Consider the following 21,361-nt stretch of genomic DNA (forward strand, 5'->3'; position numbering starts at 1 on the left):
CTCTTTTGTACAAACAAAAATATATTTACACATGTGCACACACACTCTTAAACACTCATGATCAATGAGAAATGACCAATTTATTTATTGTGGAATTTAAGCTTTTTAAAAGTCAGTACTTGAATCTCAGTATTACTAATTATGCTTTACAAAGAATTATCTACTGAATATCGTTATCAGTGGGGCTTTAAAAGCCTCCTCAGAGGCGATATAGGATATAACCATTTTGTGGTCTTAATTATGTCTAAATTCTTCTTCTTTCAAATAGACTTCAAATACTTCAAGGTACATTTCAAATTAGATGAGAAATTGTTGTTGTTGTTGTTATGTGCTGCCGAGTCAGACCCGACTCATAGCAACCCCTCCTTGGGTTTCCAAGGCAGTATCACTATGGAAGTAGATTGCCTCATCTTCCTTCCAAGGAGTTCAAACCCACCAGCCTTCTGGTTAGCAGTCAAGTGCCTTTAGGCACTACGCTACAGGGATAATTTAGTGTTTTCCATCACCATTACCAAAATGAAACCAAACTCACTGCCGTTGAGTCGGATCCAACTCACAGCAACCTCTCCTTGGTTTTCCGAGGCAGTATCACTACGGAAGTAGATTGCTCACCTTCCTCCCAAGGAGTGGCTGGATAGCATTTAAAAATTGTCCAGATATGCACAGTGGCCTGTGGCCTGTGTTTTTTATTTTTTCTCATTTTTCCAAATTTACTTCGAGCCCATCGAGTGTAGATCTACTGCTACCACAGCAGAATGCTCTAACTTGATTTCCTGAAGTATTCTCATACTTATCTCCAGCTTTCTTTGTTGTTCCAGCTTGAGTACACAGCCTGATTGGCTTGTTTTTCCTGCTGTAATTTTGTAAACTGGGGCCTTTCCAGAAAATCGACAGCCAAGCCCATCCTTTCTCAGAGCACCTAACACATTGCGCTCCTCTAGTGGGTAAATAGACCAGTCACTTTTCAGAGTCAGGGCAAAAGAGGGTCATGTTATCTGACTTTAAACAATAACAAAAATAAGTTCCGAGGCCTCAATGATTGTAGAATTTGTACTCATTAACTTGAGAAATGAAAGAACCATCTATAGGGAACACTTAGGGTTCAAATATGTCTCCTTTGGAGCCTCACTGCTCCTTAGAGAGTAGTCCAGAAACAGTGACAGTTGCTTCCAAGCTCTGAACACAGTGTTTGCTCTGTGACCTCTGAAAGGTAACTCTGCTTGTTCTGGGGTGAGAAGTTGGTAGAAATGGCCAACCACTGCCAAAAATAGGTTTTATTAGATGGGTGTCTTCAGAATTTGCTTAGTCTGTTGATGGAGGGAATCAGTCTTGTCTTAGATGTATCCTCATATTTCTAGTATCTAGAACCAAGAACCTAAACACTTGCCCTCATTTACTCTTTAATGTACATTCAGAATAGATGATATAAAAAATATTTGATAGATGATATATTATCTATCTGTATGTATGTATTATGTATGTATGGTAAAGATCAAAGATTGTAGCCTTTTGTATGGATTACATCTCACTGTTAAGAAAACAAAAATCCTCACAACTGGACCTATTGCAACATCACAGTAAAAGGAGAAAAGTTTGAAGTTGTCAGGGATTTCACTTTACTTATATCCGCAACCAATGCTCATGGAAGCAACAGTCAAGAAATCAGATGACATATTGCACTGGGAAAATCTGTAAAAATAAAAAACTCTTTAAAGCATTGAAGAGCAAAGATGTCACTTTGAAAGTAAAGGTGTACCTAACCCAAGCCATGGTATTTTCAGTCACTTTATATTCGTCTGAAAGTTAGACAGTGAATAAGTGCAGTGTAGTAAATTACCTGGTATGGCTTTTCTAGCCCATAAGTCTTTGTAAACTCCATGGTGGAATTTGCTGTGAGTAACTGAGGAGCTCCAATTGTTAAAATTATCCACCTGGCGTATTTCTGTTGAGAGTGGCACAAAGCAATGTTCTGGGAAGTTCACTCTCTCAGGTGCTTAGAATTCTGATGTTATGATTGGTTAGTTTGACCACTCTGCCAGGCTCAAAAGGAGCTCTCCTAGAGGCAGAAGGAGTCTCTCTGACTGCTGGCTGAGAAAGACGTACTGCTGAGGGAAATGTGCTCCTAAGAGACATGCTGCTGAGAGAGAGACTGAGAATGACTGTTGGCTGAGAGGCAGCAGGCTGAGAGAGACTGAGCATGTTCCTGAACTTCAGTTGTAGCCTGTTACTTCCCTAATAAAGCCCATAATCTGTGAATTATGCAGAGAATTATCGAACCCCGCAGAGAGGTGGTGGGTGCTGCAGGAGGAAAGTTTGGTGTCAGGACTGGTGAAAGGGCTGGAGGGAGGCAGCATGTCTGACCTCGCAGGAATAGGCTTTGGGATGCTGATGGAGATTCTGTCTTCCTCTTGTGGGGTAGAGGAGGTCAGAAGATGTGGCCTCTTTGCCTCTTTGGCAATAAGGAAGACCACAGAAGAATTGACACATTTGAATTGTGGTGTTGGCAAAGAATACTAAAAATACCTTGGGCTGCCACAAGGATGAACAAATCTGTCTTGGAAGAACTACAGCTAGGATGCTCCATAGAAGTGAGAATGACCAGATTTTATCATGCTTAGTAAGGTAGAGTTTCAGCAAAAAAGAGGAAGACCTTCAATGAGATGGGTTGACACAGTGGGTGCAGTGATAGGCTCAAGCACAGCAAGGATTGGGAGGGTGGCACAGGACCAGGCAGTGTTTCATTCTGCTGTGCATAGGGTCACTATGAGTCAGAGCTAACTCAGTGGCACCTAACAACAACATGAACGTGTGTATGGTACATTTGTAGAGCAGAGGCCTTGTTTGGGGTAATTTTACTTACATTAAGGAGCTCTGGTGATGCTGTGGTTAAAGCATTTGGCTGCTAACCACAAGGTCAATGGTTTGAACCCACTAGCTGCTCTGTGGGGAGAAAGATGAGGCAGTCAGCTTTTGTAAAGATTTATAGCCTTGGAAACCCAAGTTTCCAAGTTCTATTCCATCCTATAGGGTCACTGTGAGTCAGGATCAATTTGATGGCAGTGGATTACTTATTCTCCCTAGAGAGTAGCTATTGGGTATAGATAGGAATCCATAGTTCAGTTCCTGAAGTTACTCTTGGCTGATGGCATTTGCTTATTTTTTCTTTCCCCAAATAATATATGTTGATAATGGTGTCATACAGTGGATACTTATCTTGGATCCAATCTTTTGGAACTCTTAGGTTCTTAGGTCTAGATGATGACATAACAAATCTCTAAAACTTCTTTGGTACTACACTACAGAAGCAGTGCCAAAGTTCCTAATAAGGTGAGAGAATTGAAGACTACTTAGATTTACAGTCCTAGCAATGTATATATCTATATGTAGAACCAGGCAGTGCCTGCTGATAACTCTAAAAGTCCAGCCTTTTCATGTGAAGTTGAGAAGTGTGGGAACAGCAAGATGGAGGATGGAAAAGAAACAGCAGCATAGGAGTGGAGTCCACTGTTGGTAATCACATTCAGAAATATAAAGAGCCAGAGGTGAAAATAGCATTAGGTGGTAGAAGGTAATGATGAAGAAATGATGGACAGTGGGACAGGGTAGAAAGCAGGAGGTACCTCGACAACACAGAAGGCAATATATAGGGAAACAAGGTATACGTCAATACTGTAGTCCAAGAATACATAGATGGCTATTTGAAGATGGGAGGGATATAACATATCAACCACATGTACCTTCATATAATGCCAGTGAAGATGTTGTTAATTGCTGTTAAATTGACTCTAGCTCATGATGACCTATATAACAGAACACAGCATTGCCTGGTCCTGCTCCATTTTCATGATCATTAGTATGTTTAAGTCCATTATTTTAGCTATTGTGTCAATCCATGCCATTTTTATTGGCCTTCATCTTTACCAAAGCTGATGTCCTTTGCAAGCATTGGTCTTTCCTAATGATGTGTCCAAAGTAAATAAGATGAAGTCTTACCATCTTTGCTTCTAAAGGCATTCTGGTTGCATTTACTCTAAAACTGGTTTGTTCGTTCTTTTGGCAGCCCACAGTATATTCAATAGTCTTTGCCAGCACCACAATTTAAAGGCATCAGTTCTGCTTCTGTCTTCCTTTTTCACTGCCCACCTTTCACATGCCTGTGAAGTGATTGAAAAGGTCTTGGCTTGGGTCAGGAACACCTTAGTAATCTACATTACATGTTTGCTTTTTAAACTTTAAAGTGGTCTTTTGCAGCAGATTTGCTGATATAATACATCATTTGAATTCTTGACTGCACCTTCCATGGACATGTTAGGCATGTGTAAATGTTTTTTGAAGAGCACATGAATGCATACACCGTATCTACTATAAGTGTATGTGTGTGGGGGGTGGGGGATGTATGTATATGAATGTGTGTAAAAAGAGCACTTTGAAGGCAATGTGTGCAAAGCTGAAGGCAAATCTGTTTTACCCCAGACCTTGCACCTGATGCACTTTTCTATCAATGACAACTCAGCAATTTTGAGCATGAGTTGGGTTCCATGACTAGTGTAACAAGAACTCCAAAGTTGATTACCTGGCATGATTGCCTGGTACAGAGTAGAGCCTGGATGAAATGCCAGTCAAGGACCAGGATGCCCTGGCTAAGCCAAGGGCCTGTGTGAAAATAAGCATATGGAAAGCACATCTCTGATTACTGTAGACAGGAGCAGATAAGAGGCAAAGTCAGAGGCTGGGAATTGTGCCCAGTGGGTCTGCAGAAACTTAGCTGTCCCATGTGTCCTCACAATTGCCTCTGACATAAGGTGTACAGAACGTCTGACAGTGCCAGTGCACACAGCTGGGACAGCAGGGTGGATGACACATGGCTGCTGTTTACTTTGTACAGGGCTCTATCTGTGATGATAGTATCTATAGGCAGGGAAGGCCTTCAAGTAGGTTTTAGAACTTTCTAATCAATATTTAAAAGTTTAAAATATTTTGCAATTTGCTGGCAAACTGCAGAATAACTCATCCTCTAAATATCCCAAGTAAGTATTGTACCTTGCATCGGAAAACTGTATTCTGCTTTTTAAAATGTACCTGAAGATATTCACCAAAACCTGTTGCCAGGAGGTTTAGGGGTTTGGTTTGGTTTGGTTTTCCGCTGTGTCATGAGTGGGTTTTTTGTTTGTTTGTTTTCCATATGTATGTTAAAAAAAATAAAAATAAAAAAACTGCCATCAAGTTGATTCAATGACTAATAGCAACCCTGTAGGACAGAGTAGAACTGCTGCATAGGGTTTCCAAGGCTGTAATCTTTACAGAAGTAGACTGCCCAATCTTTCTTCCTCAGAGTGGCTGGTTGGTTCAGTTTGCAGCTGAGTGCTTTAACCACTGAACCACCAGGGGTCCTTTTCTGCATATATTACCCTTTGTGATTTTCACAGCATTGCTCTGAGATGAGTGAGGAATGTTTTTGGTGTTTTCTTCCCCATTAGTCTCCACTTTCAACTTACTGCCATCGAGTCAACTCTAATAGCGACCCCCATTGGGTTTCTGAGGTGGTAAATCTTTAAGGAAGTAGATTGACCCATCTTTCTTCTGTGAAGTGGCTGGTGGGTTTGAACCATCAACCTTCTGGTTAGCAGTCAAATGTCTTAGGCAGTGCACTACCAGAGTTCTTTAGTCTCTACTTTACATGTGAAAAATTTGAGATATAAGCTTACTATCTAAAGTCACATTATTGGCTGGTGGCAGAGTAGGGTGCAGATCCAAGTATTCAGAGTTCTAGCTTTTGTCATAACATAGTAGTACAGTGGCATCCTGTTGCTTATCCACATGGTCGATTGTGGTCCTGTCTTAGTTACCTATTGCTGCAGTAACAAAAATACCACTGACTTAATAGAACAGGAATTTATTGTCTCATGGTTTTGAAGGCCAGAAATCCAAACTAGCCTATTGGCTACAGGGGAGGGTGCCTCCTTGTCCATGACCCTGGGACTTCACTGGTGTTCCTTGGTTTATACATGGTTTCTCATGTGGTCACTCTGCATCTTTCCGCTGTGTGTCTGTGTCTATTTTGCCCTATTTATAAGGTGCCACTGAGAAGTGGTTAGATTTAGGACTACCCCACTCTGATATGGCCTCATTAACATAACGAAAGAAACCCTCCATTTGCAAAATTGTCGCATTTATAGGTATAGGGGTTAGGATTTTCAACATAACTTTTTACAGACACAGTTTAATCCATAACTTTCCTCAAGTGAGTGAGCCATGAAAAATAACAGTGAAGAGATGCAGACAGTCTCTTCTGTAGTGGCACTAGGTTGCCTGTCCAGTAAGAAATCTGCTCTTCATCTTCTGCTAAGCATTCCATGTAGGCAATTCTGGTGTTTAGTCTTAAAGTAAAAGAAAATAATCTTCAATTTTGTTTCATTTTGTTTTGCCTCTCCTCAGAAGAGTATATCTGAAACCCCTCAAGCAGACCTCCCATTTTCTAAGAGAAGTCCAAGTATAATTGTAGGTCCATTTATGCCTTTCTTTCTTTGTCAAGAATCTGAGTGAGAGTCTGAGATATCTTGAATCACTAGTGACAAAGAACAGACAGAGAACATGCTTTTAAGAAATCAATGAAAAGATAAATGGATATCTAAGGAGATGCTTGTAGATAAATCAGTGGCATCACAAAATCACTCTTTAATTCTAGAATGAGATACAGATATGGATATGTCTGGCTACATATCCATATGGATTTTATATATATATATACATACATAGATATATTTTTTTTCTGTAGTAATATTAACAGCCCCAGAGCAAGAAAAGCAGAAAAGAGAAGAAGAGAATTTATGCCATCATCTTTACAACCACATCCTGATGGCATCCCTTTTATGCTCTGCAGTTGTGAGCAGAAAGCAGGGTGATGGTTACATATTCTGCAAGGCGAGGGTTGTTTAAATTTGGAGATTGCCGGGTGAGGTGATCTATGCTTATTGTTTACCCAAATGTAGCATCTTGGTTAACAGCTGCAGGGATGACCTCATCCTGTTGCATTTTGAGACAGCAGTGATGGTGAGAGCGGGCAGGCTGCTCTTCCCTAGAGACAGTCCATTTTCACATCTCATTCATAATTGAAGTGAGCGAGGATAATTTTTTGCCCATTGTAGGAGGTGGTTACCTCAAATCTCTAGTGGCATCCCAAAGCTCTCATATTGTTGCAACTTAACAACTGTAACCTAGTATCATAACAAGATCTATGTCAGCCATAACATATTGGAGGAGAATAACAATAAACTCCCAATTCAGAAAGGTGAATGTGTGAGAAATGTGGCTGCCTTTTCATCTGAAAAAAAATGTCCTAAAAGTTTCTGCACTAAGGTGATCAGACTTGACTATAACATAATATTTACTCTTGGGTTTCCACATCTTAAGTGTCTTCTGTGTACAATAGTAACCTCTCCTCGAAGGGGAAAAGCATTTAAAGGCCAAGTTGTTGGAATAATAGTTGCATTTGATGACATTGATTCTGATGAACTGAGTCTCAGTTTGTAATATCTTTGTCATGAATTCCAACATTTATTATTTCTGTTTTTATATACATGCAGGTGGTTCCAGGAAAGAAATCACTGAACACTGGGAATGGCTCGAGCAGAATCTGCTGCAAACACTCTCCATCTTTGAAAATGAGAACGATATCACCACATTTGTGAGGGGAAAAATACAGGTAGTGGATTTGAAAAAAAATAAAATAAAACTTTTAAATTGGAAATAATTTAAAATTTACATAAAACTTGCACAAAAAAATAGAATTTTATAAAACACATTCGTATATACCCTTTATGCAGATTCACCTGTGGTTAACATTGTACCTCATGTGCTTGATCCGTTGCTCACTTGCACTCTATTGGAGAGGAATTTTCACCTAAATATTTCAGCGTGTATTTCCTAAGAATAGGGATACCTGTGGATTCCAACTCACGGCAACCCCATATGTTACAGAGTAGAACTGCTCCATAGGGTTTTCTTGGCTATAATCTTTATGGAAGCAGATTGCCATACCTTTTTTTTCAAGGCACTGCTATGTGAATTTGAATCTCAAACCTTTAGGTTAGTAAAACCAAAAAAAAGTAGTCAAGTACAAACTTGTTTGTGCCACCCAAGGACCTACAAGACTAAGGATAATCTTTTAAATAACACTTGTGGTTATCAACTTCAGTAAATTTAACAGTGAGACTATATCTTAATACATGGTACAGAGACAATGTTGTTAACTAACCCAATACTGTCCTTTATGGTAATATTTTTCTCTCCAGTATAGGATCCAGTCTAGGAAGGTATTGCATTTAATTTTGATATCTCTTTAGTCTCCTTCTGTCTAGAACACTTCCATAGGCTTTCTTTGACTTTCATGATACTGATGTTTTTAAAGCATATAGTTCTGTTTTTTTGTTTTTTATTTTTTAAGAAGGCTAGCAATGTTTATTCATTTTACCTAATTGCAGTTCCTTAGGTCATATACTGTTATAAATAGAGAAAATATTTTTAAGTTGACATATAAAATTAACAGCTTGTTCTCTGAAATATTTTAAACAACCCCTCTTTCCCCTTTTCTTTTTTTCTTTAAGTTTTATTATTCAAAACATACACGAATGCAGCAGTGTCTACTTGTACCATTTAATGACACTGATTACATTCTTTGAGCTGTGCAACCATTCTCACACTCCTAAAAGTGGAATTTCCTAGCAAAGGGTAAATGTATGTATAATATTGTTGGATATTGCCAGAGTCTCCTGTACAGAATTGTGCCATTTTGTTTCCCTGCAACCTTGCCAACAAAGTATATTGTCAAGCTTTTGAATTTTTTGCCCATGCCACAGATGAGAAATGGTATTTGGTTTTGTTTTAATTTGTCTTCACATTATTACAAATGAAGTTGAATATCTTTTCATATGTATAAGGGAGATATTTATCTCTCTTTTTTTTAATTGGTCTGCTACTCGTAGCTATAGGTCTGATTTTTCCTTAATTTTTAAAAAAATTCTTTATAAATAAAGTCCAAACCAAAATAAACCAAACTCATTGCCATCAAGTCAGTTCTGACTCATAGCTACCCCTCCTTGGGTTTCCAAGGTGGTATATCTAAAGAAGTAGATTGCCCAGTCTTCCTTCCAAGGAGTGGCTGGTGGGTTTGAACCACTAGCCTTCTGGTTAGCAGTCAAGTGCCTTAAGCACTATGCCACCAGAGCTCCTAAATAAGGTCTACTAGCCATTTACTCATAATATATGTAGCAGATATTTTGTGTTTGCTTCTTATCTTTTGACTTCACTTGTGGTAGTTTTTGCCATGCAAAGTTTAAACATTTTTATTTACTCAAATTTAGTGATTCTTCATGTTATAGCATTTTTACCCATAGTTGGAAAGCTTTCTCTACATGTACATAAAGGAGAAATTCTAGGTAGTGGTCTGACATTATGCTTCTCATTAGAATTCCGCAGAATGGTCTATTTTTATTTTTTTCTGTTGTACTAAACTTTTTACATGAGCATGTAGTACTTTTATAAGCTCTGGTGGTGTAGTGAGTAAGGCATTTGACTGCTAAGCAGAAGGTTGACAGTTCAAATCCATCAGCTGCTCTGCAAGAGGAAGATGAGGCAGTCTACTTCCATAAAGATTCACAGCCTTGGAAACCCAATAGTCAGAAAAGGAAGTTAAAATAATAGAGAAGGAATTTCGTTGTTTTTAGAGTCTGATGTTTTTGAAGCCAAGAGCTAAATTTTAACTAGACCATATACAATTTATGAGCACAAAGCAACATATACAAAAAAAAAAAAAAAAAACCTCACTGCTGTCAAGTCGGATCCAACGCATAGTGACCCCTCCTTGAGTTTCTGAGGCAGTATCACTATGGAAGTGGATTGCCCAGTCTTCCTTCCAAGGAGTGGCTGGTTGGTTTGAACCATCAGCCTTCTGGTTAGCAGCCAAATGCCTTAGGCACTATGCCACCAAAGCTTCTAACCATATACAAGTACATTGTAAAATGACATGGAGGCCGTGCCAACCTCATCCAACTTCACAAGCTGGGAGGAGAATCAAGATCAATAGCCCAAGGCTGATTAATATGAGCAAGAGGTCAGGCATGTCTTTACCCTCCAACCTTTCTACTAGTTCTGACACCAACTGTCCTCCCATGACACTCTCTACTTCTTTGCTGGGTTCAGTAATTCCTTGCAATGATCACACAGAACTCATAGGCCATACTCACAGTTATGGGGTTTATTAGGGAAGTAACAGGTTACAATTCAGGTTTAGAACCACTGAGGATACAAGTCTTTAATCATAATAGCTTCTTCTCTACCATACCTGCAGACAGGTCTCTCTCTGGCCTGGCCTTTGCCCTGCATGGGCAAATATTGCAAAGCTCTTTAGATCCACAGATAAGTGTGCCAAGACACCCCACTCTATCAGCAAGCCTCCTGCCTGAAGACACTCAGCTGTGATCACTCTGTGGGGTCAGCCCACACACTGCACCATCTCCTGTAGGTCTCCTGGTTCTATTGATGCCATTTTTCTGCCACTGCTTCTCACCATCTCTCTCTTGTTATAGCTTGCTCTCTCTGTCTCCAGAGTCTAGGAGTCTCTTAATGCAGGGATGCCAGGTGTTTTGCTCCTAGCTCTTCCTCTTGGTAGTGGTGAGGTCCCCCTGCCCACTTCTGGGATGGCTTATTTTAAGCCTAGCAGGATGACAAATCTGACCAATACCGTTGTTAGGGTTCCATACACCGTATTTGCCTGGTCCTACCCCTACAAACTACCATTCATCTGTCAGTTTGTCGTGCTATATTTGTTTGCATGTTTCCGATGCTAGAAGCTATGCTACTGGTATTTTAAATACCAGCAGGGTCACCCATGGTGAGCAGGTTTCAGCAGAGCTTCCAGACTAAGACAGATTATGAAGAAGGCCTTATGAATAGCAATGGAACATTATCTGATACAGTGCCAAACATCTCACCAATTGAGATAAATAATGATAAATATTTGCAAAAGATAAGAATTCCAGAACATTTGTTTATGTACATGAGGAACCTGTACATAGACCAAGAGGAAGTCATTCAATCAGAACAAGGGGATACTGTTTAAAATCAGGAAATGTGTGTGTAAGGATTGTATCCTTTCACCATACTTATTCAGTCTGTTTGCTGAGAAAATAATCAGGAAAGCTGGACTGTATGAAGAAGCATGAGGCATCAGGATTGGAGGAAGACTCATTAACAACCTGAGATATGCAAGTGGCACAACCTTGCTTGCTGAAAGTGAAGATGACTCGAAGCATTTACTGATGAAGATCAAAGACTACAGCCTTCAGTGTGAGTTAGATCTCAACATAAAGAAGACAGAAATCCTTATGACTAGACCAGTAAGCAACATCATGATAAATGCAGAAAAGATTGAAGTAGTCAACAATTTCATTGGACCCACAATCAACACCTATGGCAGCAGCAGTCACAAAATCAAAGGACATATTGCATTGGGAAAATCTGTTGCAAAAGACATTTTACAGTGCTAAGCACCAAAATTGTTACTTTGAAGAGTAAGGTATGTCTGACTCAAGTCATGGTATTTTCAATCACCTCATATGCTGGATGAAAGCCGGACAATGAATAAAGAAGAATGAAGAACTGATACCTTTGAACTAATGGTGTTGGTGAAGAATATTGAATATACCATAGATTACCAGAACAACAAACAAATCTGTCTTGGAAAAAGTACAGCCAGAATGCTCCTTAGAAGCAAGGATGGAGAGACCTTGTCCCTCATATTGTGGTCATGTTATCAGGAGGGACCAGTCCCTGGAGAAGGACATCATGGTTGGTAAAGTAGAGGGTCAATGAAAAAGAAGAACACCCTCAATGAGATGGATTGACACAGTGGCTACAAAAATGAGCGCAAACATAGCTATGATTATGAGCATGGCACAAGATTGGACAGTGTTTCATTCTATTGTGTGTATGGTTTCTAAGAATTGATGGTCCATAACAACAACACCCCCACAAGGGTGCCATGTGCCTTATTTACATTATTAGCAAGCTGTCTAATCCCCTTGGTGGCCCACAAGCACCTCATTTGCATAATCCCACCCAGCCATTTGGTGGGAGTTAGAAAGACTATAGCTAGAAGGGCCATATTAAGTAATTCACTGCACTGCACATATTTATAATAACATCACCATCTTCCTCTACCAGCCCTTGCCCCCCAAAATGAATATTTTATCACCTCTTCAAGACTGGCAATTTAAGTTTCTTCTCTATCCTTATTAAAGAGTTGGAAGGGTAGTGAAAAGAATAAAAATTGGAGAATGGAAGACATTGGAAATGGTCAGTGGAAATAAGGAGGAGATGGCATGTTTCAAAGAAAGAAATTTAGTTTGAATAGCTGAGAGTTGTTTTTTTGAGAAAACCAATCAGATTTTATAATATTTTCATTTTATTACTAAATCATGTATGTGAGTTTCTGGGAAGTAATAGAAATGGAGAGGCTCTGAGATTTCTAATGTAATCATAGAGGAGAGGCTGACAGAAAGGACTAGATGTTGTTAGTGTATTAGAATACCTGTGTATGGTTCTACTGTTGCTTGCATTTGGTATATAGTTCATTAAATGGTTTCTTTGTTAAATTGGTATCTTTAAGATATCAATTTTTACCTACTAAATCTGAAGAAACCATTTAACAAACTATAATGCCAAATGCAAGCAATGATACAATCACATATTCTATGTTTGTTTATGAGTTTGAGCATTTTTACACGTTTACTAATTTTCCCTATTTTTTTTTTTAAATACCAGTTAGTATCCTTTTCCATATTTAAAATTATATTGGACATCCAACATATTTGTGTTACATTAATTTTCCAAAATTTTGAGTAGCTGTTGCCTAGAAATGAGGTACCCTATTATATATTACATAGAATCTATAGAACTTACGGAAATAAGATATTCCATCCCTTTGTTCTATCTGGTCTCTCTGACTAAAAAAATTACAGCAAACTCAGAAAAGGTTTTGCATTCTGGTTCCTTTCTAGAAGGTAGGGAAGTTGGGTCCATAGCTTTATATTGAAAATTAGTTGATAAGTCTTCACCTGTTGATACCGGGATATTAGGCCTCAGAGTATTTCAGAGTCCTGTTTCTATATCCTCAGTTTTACCATAACTTCTGTCACATTTTAAAACATTTTCTTTTTAAATTTTAGATGAACAATCTAGGAATGTTATATTTAGTATATCTTTTAGCAGATCTTTAGATAGCTTAGTGTGAATTTAGTGTTTTTCATTCACAACATTTGGGTATCATTTGATTTATCTGCCACTCCTTTCTAATATTCTCCCTATTTTCACTTTAGGTAAGAGCCCTACTGCAGTGGCCCAGGGGCAGAGAAAATCTTAGCTCACTTGAGGGTCTCCAGGCTAACTCTAATTTGATTTGATTTGCTATTGGGATTACCTTGGGATCCAACTGCTTCTTCTGATTAGTGGGTTCTTATTCAGTTACTTGTATGTACTCGGACATTTATTCTTTGTTCATTCTTACATAATTTTGACTTCTTCTAAAGCATTGTCAAGTTTAAGATGTCATGTAGGCTTTAAGTATATTTGCCAACTGGAATAGTTTTTTCATCCCTCTTCCATTCTGAACTGGCTTCTCTTCCTCCCCACCCAGAGGTCCAGTGCCCTCACTCTGCCTCTGGATTTCTTAAAACAACCCTCTTTCAAAGCCTGCTCAGCCCTGAAATAGCCTGTAGTTCAAAATTTATGCTCTTTGCCCTCCATCAAGGTCAACATCTCTGTTCTCTCTGTGAGTGATATCAAAAGTAATGAGAAGAAAACAATCTTATCTTAGTCTCATAGGAAAGTACTTCCATTGCCAGCCCTCCAGCCATCCTGTATGACAAAAGAGCAATAGTCAGCTGCCTTAATTCCCCAAGGTTTGACAACTATTAACCTTAGATTCAGAATTCTGCAACTCTGGATGACACAACAGAGACTGAGATCTATCCCTTGAGATACTCACATTCTAATTGGGAATGATAACATGTACTCATTTAATAATCCTTTATTGAACATCTTTTACCCAGTAGATACTGGTGATAAACAATATTCAAGCCACCATTGCTCTCTTTGGAACTCATGTTTTGTGGTAGAGAGATAAAACAAAATATTTTCAATCACTCTCTGAAGTGGTATCACTGCAGAAGTAGATTGCCCAACCTTCCTTCCGAGGAGTGGCTGGTGGGTTTGAACTGCCACCCTTCTAGTTTGCAGTCACATGCCTTAGGCACTATACCAACCAGAGCTCCCAAAGAGAATGTAGAGGTAAGAGTATTGAATTGTTGTTGTTGGGTGCCATTGAATTGATTCTGACTCATAACAACGCCACGTGACAGAGAACTGCCCCATAGGGGTTTCTTAGCTGTATTCTTTAAGGAAGCAGAGCACCAGCTCTTTCTCCCACAGAGCCACTAAGTGGGTTCAAACAACCAACCTTTATCAGCCAAGCACTTAATAATTGTGCCATTAGGGCTCCTATAGACTACTGGGTTAGTTTCCTAGAAAACATCATATTTAAACTAAATCTGAAAAGATTGGTTTGGCCCCAAATCCCATAAGATAATGGAGTTTTATGGCATATGATGTTGTTTGCCCTTCTTTCCTTTTTCACTGAGAGCGTTCTTAAGGCTATACTGTGATCAGAACTGTTTCAGAAAGTGATTGTATGAAATATATGAGTGTGGAAAGACTCTTGGTGAGATACCAGTGGAAAGCTATTGCATTAATTCCTAGACTGTGTTGGAGAGGCTTAGCAGTGGTTTCCTGTTAGAAGAATGTGTTGCAGACTTGCCTTGGGGTTGTGTTTGCACAGTAAGCCCACTATTGCTGTTATGGTCATTGCTATTACTGTATTTCCATTTAATTACAATTGACTAGAGATGGAGATTATGGAAGACTAAACCTTACCACTGCTGTCAACAGGGGTGAAAGATCTGGCAGTGAAAAAAATTTCAGGAAATTATTTCAATTCATACATAGTGCAGAGAGAAGCAATAGTACTTAATGTGGGGAAGGGGAACTATAGCTGGGAGAATACTCACAGGGAGGTGGGAATTCATCTAGACTTTGGGAATTGGTAGGATTAATTTAACAGAGAATAATCTGATTTTAGGCAAGCAGAGTGGCAGAACCACAGACATTAAGGTAGGAGAGCACATGGGTGACAAGTTTAGGGCTTGAGAGTGTCTCAGTCTAGTTAGAGCCCAGTTACTAGTGGAAAATTTTGGTTGACCATAATGGAGTCCCTGGATGGAGCAAATGGTTACACATTTGGCCATTAAGTGAAAGGTTGAAGGTTCGAGTCCACTCAGAGGTGGCTCAGAAGAAAAGTCTGCAAATCAACTTCCAAAACAGCAGCGATTGAAAATCCTATGAATCACAGTTCTCTGACATACATGGGCTTGGCATGAGTCAAGAGTTGACTCGATGGCAACTCTTTTTTTGTTTTTTGTTTTTTTTGCTGGTAGTTAAAAAGAGAGGAAAGGTTGTAGTGCTGGTTGAATCCAAAATGTGCACGGTTTCAAATTGTAAACTTTATACTGATGATAGTAAGGAACCACTGAGGATATTGATAATAAACCTGCTGTAATCAAAACAAGTTTAGGAAGATTAATTCATAAGGTATACTGGAAGCAAGAATCTAAAGGCAAGGATTCCACATATGGAGCAGTTGCAATTTTCTTTGTTTAAGATACAAGAATGCTCAGTCAAGAGGAGTGTCTGCTACTCCTCCTATGTGAAGGAGAATCAGGGAAGCTGCCCACATTCACACATATACACAGTCATACTGTCAGAATTTGAACTCAAGGTTTTCATGCTCTAAAACTCATGTTTTTCCAGTACTACTTTGAGATCAAAGATCATAAAGATGGGGCTGGGAGGGATTTGATAATTACCAAGTCAAAGATGAAATTCAAGGGAGCATTTTCTTTCAAGACATAATATGTACAAGCCAATTTTCAGAGAATTTCAGAAAAATTGGGTAGCAAAGAAATGTCTTCTGTGTGTGTTATAGTGATGAGATAGTAGATGTAGCTGGTTACTTGCTATGCAAATATTTCATTACCTTTTCAACTGTCCAAAAATAGTATCTAATAGGATTTTTGGCACTGTATTCACCACTTTTCTGCTTAAATGGTTGTTGGTGCCTTATCTCTGGGTTCTTTGATGTTATTCATGACCCTGAGACAGCAGATCTGAAGCCAAGTGTCAGTTAGAGGCATGTCTTCTGGTCTTTCTTCCTTCTCTTGTACAGGGTCAAATTTGCTATTCACGATGAATTTTTGTTGATTTTGAGAAAGGCAGGAGTTGACCTTTGGTTGACTCTATCATGAAGAGAGCAAAAGCAAAAATTTTTGACATGTCCTCATCTGTGAAATAAAAACATTGGGCTTTGTTCTAAGCACACCTAATAAAATGAATAGCACCAATAAGCAGATAAAATATCTATTGCTGTTTGAAAATCTTTTAGTTCACAAATGATACCTGTTAATTGGCTTAGAATCTGGGTTTGCCTTTTCACAGATACATCAGTTGTTTTGTGTTGCTGTTGTTATTTTTTAATTTGAGCCTTAGAAATTTTGTTTTCATTTCAAATATGTACAGCATAAGGGAAAAAACAGCTATAAATATATAGACATATTAATTCCAATGTGTGCTTTCTGTTTTATCCTTGCTTAGGGCATCATTGCAGAGTATAACAAAATCAATGATGTAAAGGAAGATGATGACACCGAGAAGTTTAAGGAAGCCATTGTGAAATTCCATAGGCTGTTTGGGATGCCTGAAGAAGAGAAACTTGTCAACTATTACTCTTGCAGCTACTGGAAGGGAAAGGTCCCCCGACAGGGCTGGATGTACCTCAGTATTAACCACCTTTGCTTTTATTCTTTTCTTATGGGAAGGGAAGGTACGTTGCCTGGGATGTCAGAGAAAAGTTTTGGAAAGTCTACTGAAGATTTCCCTTGGTGCATAAACCATATCAAAATATCAAAACAAAACTTGTAGTATAGATGGGTCATTTATTTTTTCCCCCATTATTTACCAAGTGAATTGAATTCTCTTCAGTTCAATATTTTTACATAAATTAGTCATTAAGTAATAAAGATACTCCAAAGGTAGAATTAATTTGATAGATATGGACTAGGAGCTCTGGTAGCATAGCGTCTAAGGCAATTGACTGCTAACCAGAAGGTTGGTGGTTCAAACCTACTAGCCACTCCTCAGAAGGAAGGTTGGGCAATCTACTTCCATAGTGATACTGCCTCAGAAACCCAGGGAGGGGTTACTATGAGTCGGGTCTGACTCAACAGCACATAACAACAACAACAACAGGATATGGACTTAAATCCATACCATTTATGAACTCACAGCATATGTGGTCCTAAGTTACCTCTTAAAACTAACAAAACAAAAGTAAATAAGGGCTCAAAAATAAATAAGGGCTCACTAGGAGCTCAGAGGGATTGAGATGTGAGGTAGTGAGACTGTGGGATCTGGATTGAACTGTTAGGAGTCAGGTGTTAACCAAGATTTGTTCCCTGGATTCAGCCAAGCTGGTAATCCGGTGGGTGGACATCACTCAGCTTGAGAAGAATGCAACGCTGCTTCTGCCTGATGTGATCAAAGTGAGCACGAGGTCCAGCGAACATTTCTTCTCTGTGTTCCTCAACATCAACGAGACCTTCAAGTTAATGGAGCAGCTTGCCAACATTGCCATGAGGCAACTCTTAGACAATGAGGGGTTTGAACAAGATAGATCCCTGCCCAAACTGAAAAAGAAATCTCCTAAAAAAGTGTCTGCTCTGAAACGGTAAGTGTTGGAGACTTTCTGTCTTGTAGACTTTAGAAACAAAAAACTCATCTATTTGTGATTCAACTTAATCTTTTTTGAAAAGCTGCAAGTGTTCTATACACTCTTCTGGTTATAGGTACGAAACTGAAAAAGGCAGCTTAAGGCACTCAGTTCTGTGAGACATCCATAAACAGCACAATGGGACAGGAACTCTTTGGTCCTATGACTCCAGGACTGGGATGCATACAGGGGGTGTGGTTAGCTCTGTCCAAATGGGGCAGAATGAGTAGGTTAGGTTTCCCTGCAGAAGCTACTTTAAGCTGAGCTTCAAAGGATTGGGTAGAAGTTACTTGTGCAGGTATAGTAGAGTGGATATTTCAGGCAAAGGGAAGAACATGAAGGAAAAACAGAGAGAAAAGCAAGTCCCTCACATGGTTGGACATTGGTAGAGCATGGGATGAGGAGAGCCTGCAGAGAATCCTGGACATAGGGAATAGAGCTAGAGAGAGGGTGAAGGGAGAGTTGATACTCTAAGGTTTCTTGCTAGAGTAACTGTATGTGTGAAATTGCCATTAACTGAGATGAGAAACAAGAGAAGAAAGAGCATATATGTCCAAGAGATATGATAGCTCAGTTTTGATCATGTTAAATTGAGTTGCCTGCAGGACATGTGGTTGGAGATTGGTCAAGTAGAATAGTCGAGATTTGAAATCATTGGTATTAATGGTTGAAATCTAAAAAGAGATTGCTGGGGTTAAGGTGTCTGGTGACTTGAGGCATGGTTCAATAGAGTGGTGGAGGATAGAAACTATTACTGCAGTGGATTAAATGGCAAATGAAAGGTAAAGCAAGCAAATTAGGCAAGTATAGACTGCTTTTTCAAGAAATTCAATAGTAAAGGAAGTCATTGCTCTTTGTAGAATGGAGACGATTTGGACATAGAATAGAATGAAATAAGCAGATGGCAAGAGTTATGTTGGTGAAGGTGGGTGGGTGGGGCAGGAGGGAGCACAGAGAATGAAGCTACAGGGAAACAATTTAAAAAGCGTTCTCTCATTGGGTGTGGAAAAGAACATTTATGTATGCTGATTCCTCTTCCTTTTTAATGAGAAAGAGCAACTGAGGACAGGTAATTTTGGAGAGGCAAGAGAAGGCACTGGAGGGATTTCCTACATCAGGGCCTCTCTTTGCTCTATGCAGCCAGACTCTAGGCTGAGATAGGGTAGATGCTTCAGGGGAGAGGGTTTAAACAAGGCACATGATACACAGGAAAAGGAACTCATAAGAAAAAAGATTGTTGTCAACAGAAGACCCAGCTGAGATTGGAAACCGTAACTGTCCAAAAGGTGGGTTATTCATACTGTGTCTTTCTATGCAAAGATTTGTTGTTGATTTAGGGAGGATAGTTTCTTCCAGCAGATTCATGTGGCTTGTTTGCATTCTCATTAGATCTTTTGTTGTTGTTGAGAATATTACAGCAGAACATACACCAATGCAACAGTTTCTACTTGTATAATTCAATGGCATTGATTAGGTTTTTCAAGTCACACAATCATCCTTTCTGAATTATTCCTCCACCACTAACATAAACTCACTGCCTCCAAAGTTTCCTATCTTTAATAGATTTTTATTAAAAGATATAAGGCTCAAAAAAATTGCCTCTGATAAATGTACATGTAATAATCACTTCAGAAAATATTGCATTAGGAAAATAATGAGTTTCCTATTCAGGCCTAACATTTTGGAGAGCTAGATTATGACATGGCTACCAAAAAAAAAAAAAGAAAAAGAAAAGAAACTCACTGTTGGTGAGTCGATTCTGACTCATGTGTTACAGAGTAGAACTGCACTCTGTAGAGTTTTCTTGGCTGTAATCTTTACAGAAGGAGATTACCAGGCGTTTCTTTCACAGTGCCACTGGATGGGTTTGAATACCAACCATTAGGTTATTAGCCAACCACGTAACCATTTATGCCACGCAGGGATCTAACATGACTACACAGGGGCCTAAATACATTAAAATAATTTTATTATGTATTTAGGTCACTAGTTGGAGTTCATTCCAATATAAAGCCAAGAAGTTAGGAATAAGTCTGGCAGGATAAAGTAGGGGAGCAATGGTCTGGGGAAACTCCATTGCTACATCATTTAGAAGGTATTGAAACATTTTTCTTGCATTAAGTGAGTTATTATTACTGCTTTCCAGTGATCTTGATGCCCGGGCAAAGAGTGAACGATACCGTGCACTTTTCCGGCTGCCCAAAGATGAAAAATTAGATGGCCACACAGACTGTACCCTCTGGACTCCATTTAACAAAATGCACATTTTGGGGCAGATGTTTGTGTCCACAAATTACATCTGTTTTACCAGCAAGGAGGAGAACTTGTGTAGCCTCATTATCCCACTCCGGGAGGTAAGTGTCAGCTCAAATGAGTATTTTAAGAGTTTCACGTGAAATATTTTTACCAGGAATATTTTTTTTACCAACAATTGGTTGGCTGTTAACCGGCCATATTATTTGGTGGCACCTGCAGCCCTTTTGTTTGTTGTCACTGCTCTAAGAGACTATGAGATCTATGTCTGCAGAGGTAGCCTGGGCCACAGCAGGAGAGTGCTTGGCCTAAAGTCATTGGGCCAGGCTGAGAGTCAGAAAGTCAAGTATTTGTTGGGGCTTGGTCTGAGCCCTCCCAAGATCTGAATCTGAATTTCTACAGGTTTTCTAATCTGTATTTTAACAAATTTCCTAGCTGGTTCTCATGCACAGTAAAGTCTAAGAAACATTATTCTTGTATCTGGGGTGGAAGTGGGTCCTATCACATTGTCATGGTTATAGGTCACTATGGTACTTATAGTGATAAGGCTGTCATTTTTTTTAATGTTTTAATGCCTTTTATTGAAATATAATTTATGTACAATGAAATATAAAAAACTAAAGTGACATGGGAAAATGCTTTTTTTTTGGGGGGGGGGCAGTGTTCCCTCCTCTTCCCTCCCACCCCTGACAACCAACAAAGAAAGTTTCCCTCCATATATAAACCTTTTCTTGACCCTCCACAACAATGAACTAATACTATATCTGTCCTTCTGTGTTTGATTTATTTCACTCAGCATAATGTCCTCCAAGTTCATCCATATTATGCAGTGTTTTGCAGACTCTACATTATTCTTTAGTGCTGCATAGCATTCTATTATGTGTATTTACCATAGTTTGGTCATCCACTCTTCCACTGATGGTAACATAGGTTGTTTACATCTTTTTGCTATTGTAAATAGTGCTGCGATGAACATGAGTGTGCATATATCTGTTCCTGTCCTGGCTCTCTGCAGAAAGGGCAAGGAGGCCACATGTTCTGACCTCCTCTAACCCCACAAAAGGAAGACAGAGCCACCATCAGTAACCCAAGGGCTATTCCTATAAGGCCAGACATGCTGCCTCCCTCCAGCTCTTTCATCAACCGTTCCTCCCAAAGCACCCACCACCTCTCTCC

The 21,361-nt window shown here is 39.2% G+C and overlaps 1 protein-coding gene across 1 annotated transcript in view; it reads left to right on the forward strand.

Moving 5' to 3' along the window:
• TBC1D9 (TBC1 domain family member 9) overlaps positions 1 to 21,361 on the forward strand; it is a 167,269-nt gene that overhangs the window by 86,179 nt on the left and 59,729 nt on the right. The window contains exons 3-6 of the mRNA XM_007941199.2: positions 7,584 to 7,702; positions 16,759 to 16,987; positions 17,629 to 17,890; positions 20,079 to 20,286. Of these exons, the coding sequence (XP_007939390.1) occupies positions 7,584 to 7,702; positions 16,759 to 16,987; positions 17,629 to 17,890; positions 20,079 to 20,286 (818 nt within the window). The remainder of the gene's footprint in view (positions 1 to 7,583; positions 7,703 to 16,758; positions 16,988 to 17,628; positions 17,891 to 20,078; positions 20,287 to 21,361) is intronic.

This window comes from Orycteropus afer, unplaced genomic scaffold (genome assembly GCF_000298275.1).
Source record: "Orycteropus afer afer isolate SDZICR_OR568_19922 unplaced genomic scaffold, OryAfe1.0 scaffold00076, whole genome shotgun sequence".
In the NCBI taxonomy this organism is placed as follows: domain Eukaryota; kingdom Metazoa; phylum Chordata; class Mammalia; order Tubulidentata; family Orycteropodidae; genus Orycteropus; species Orycteropus afer.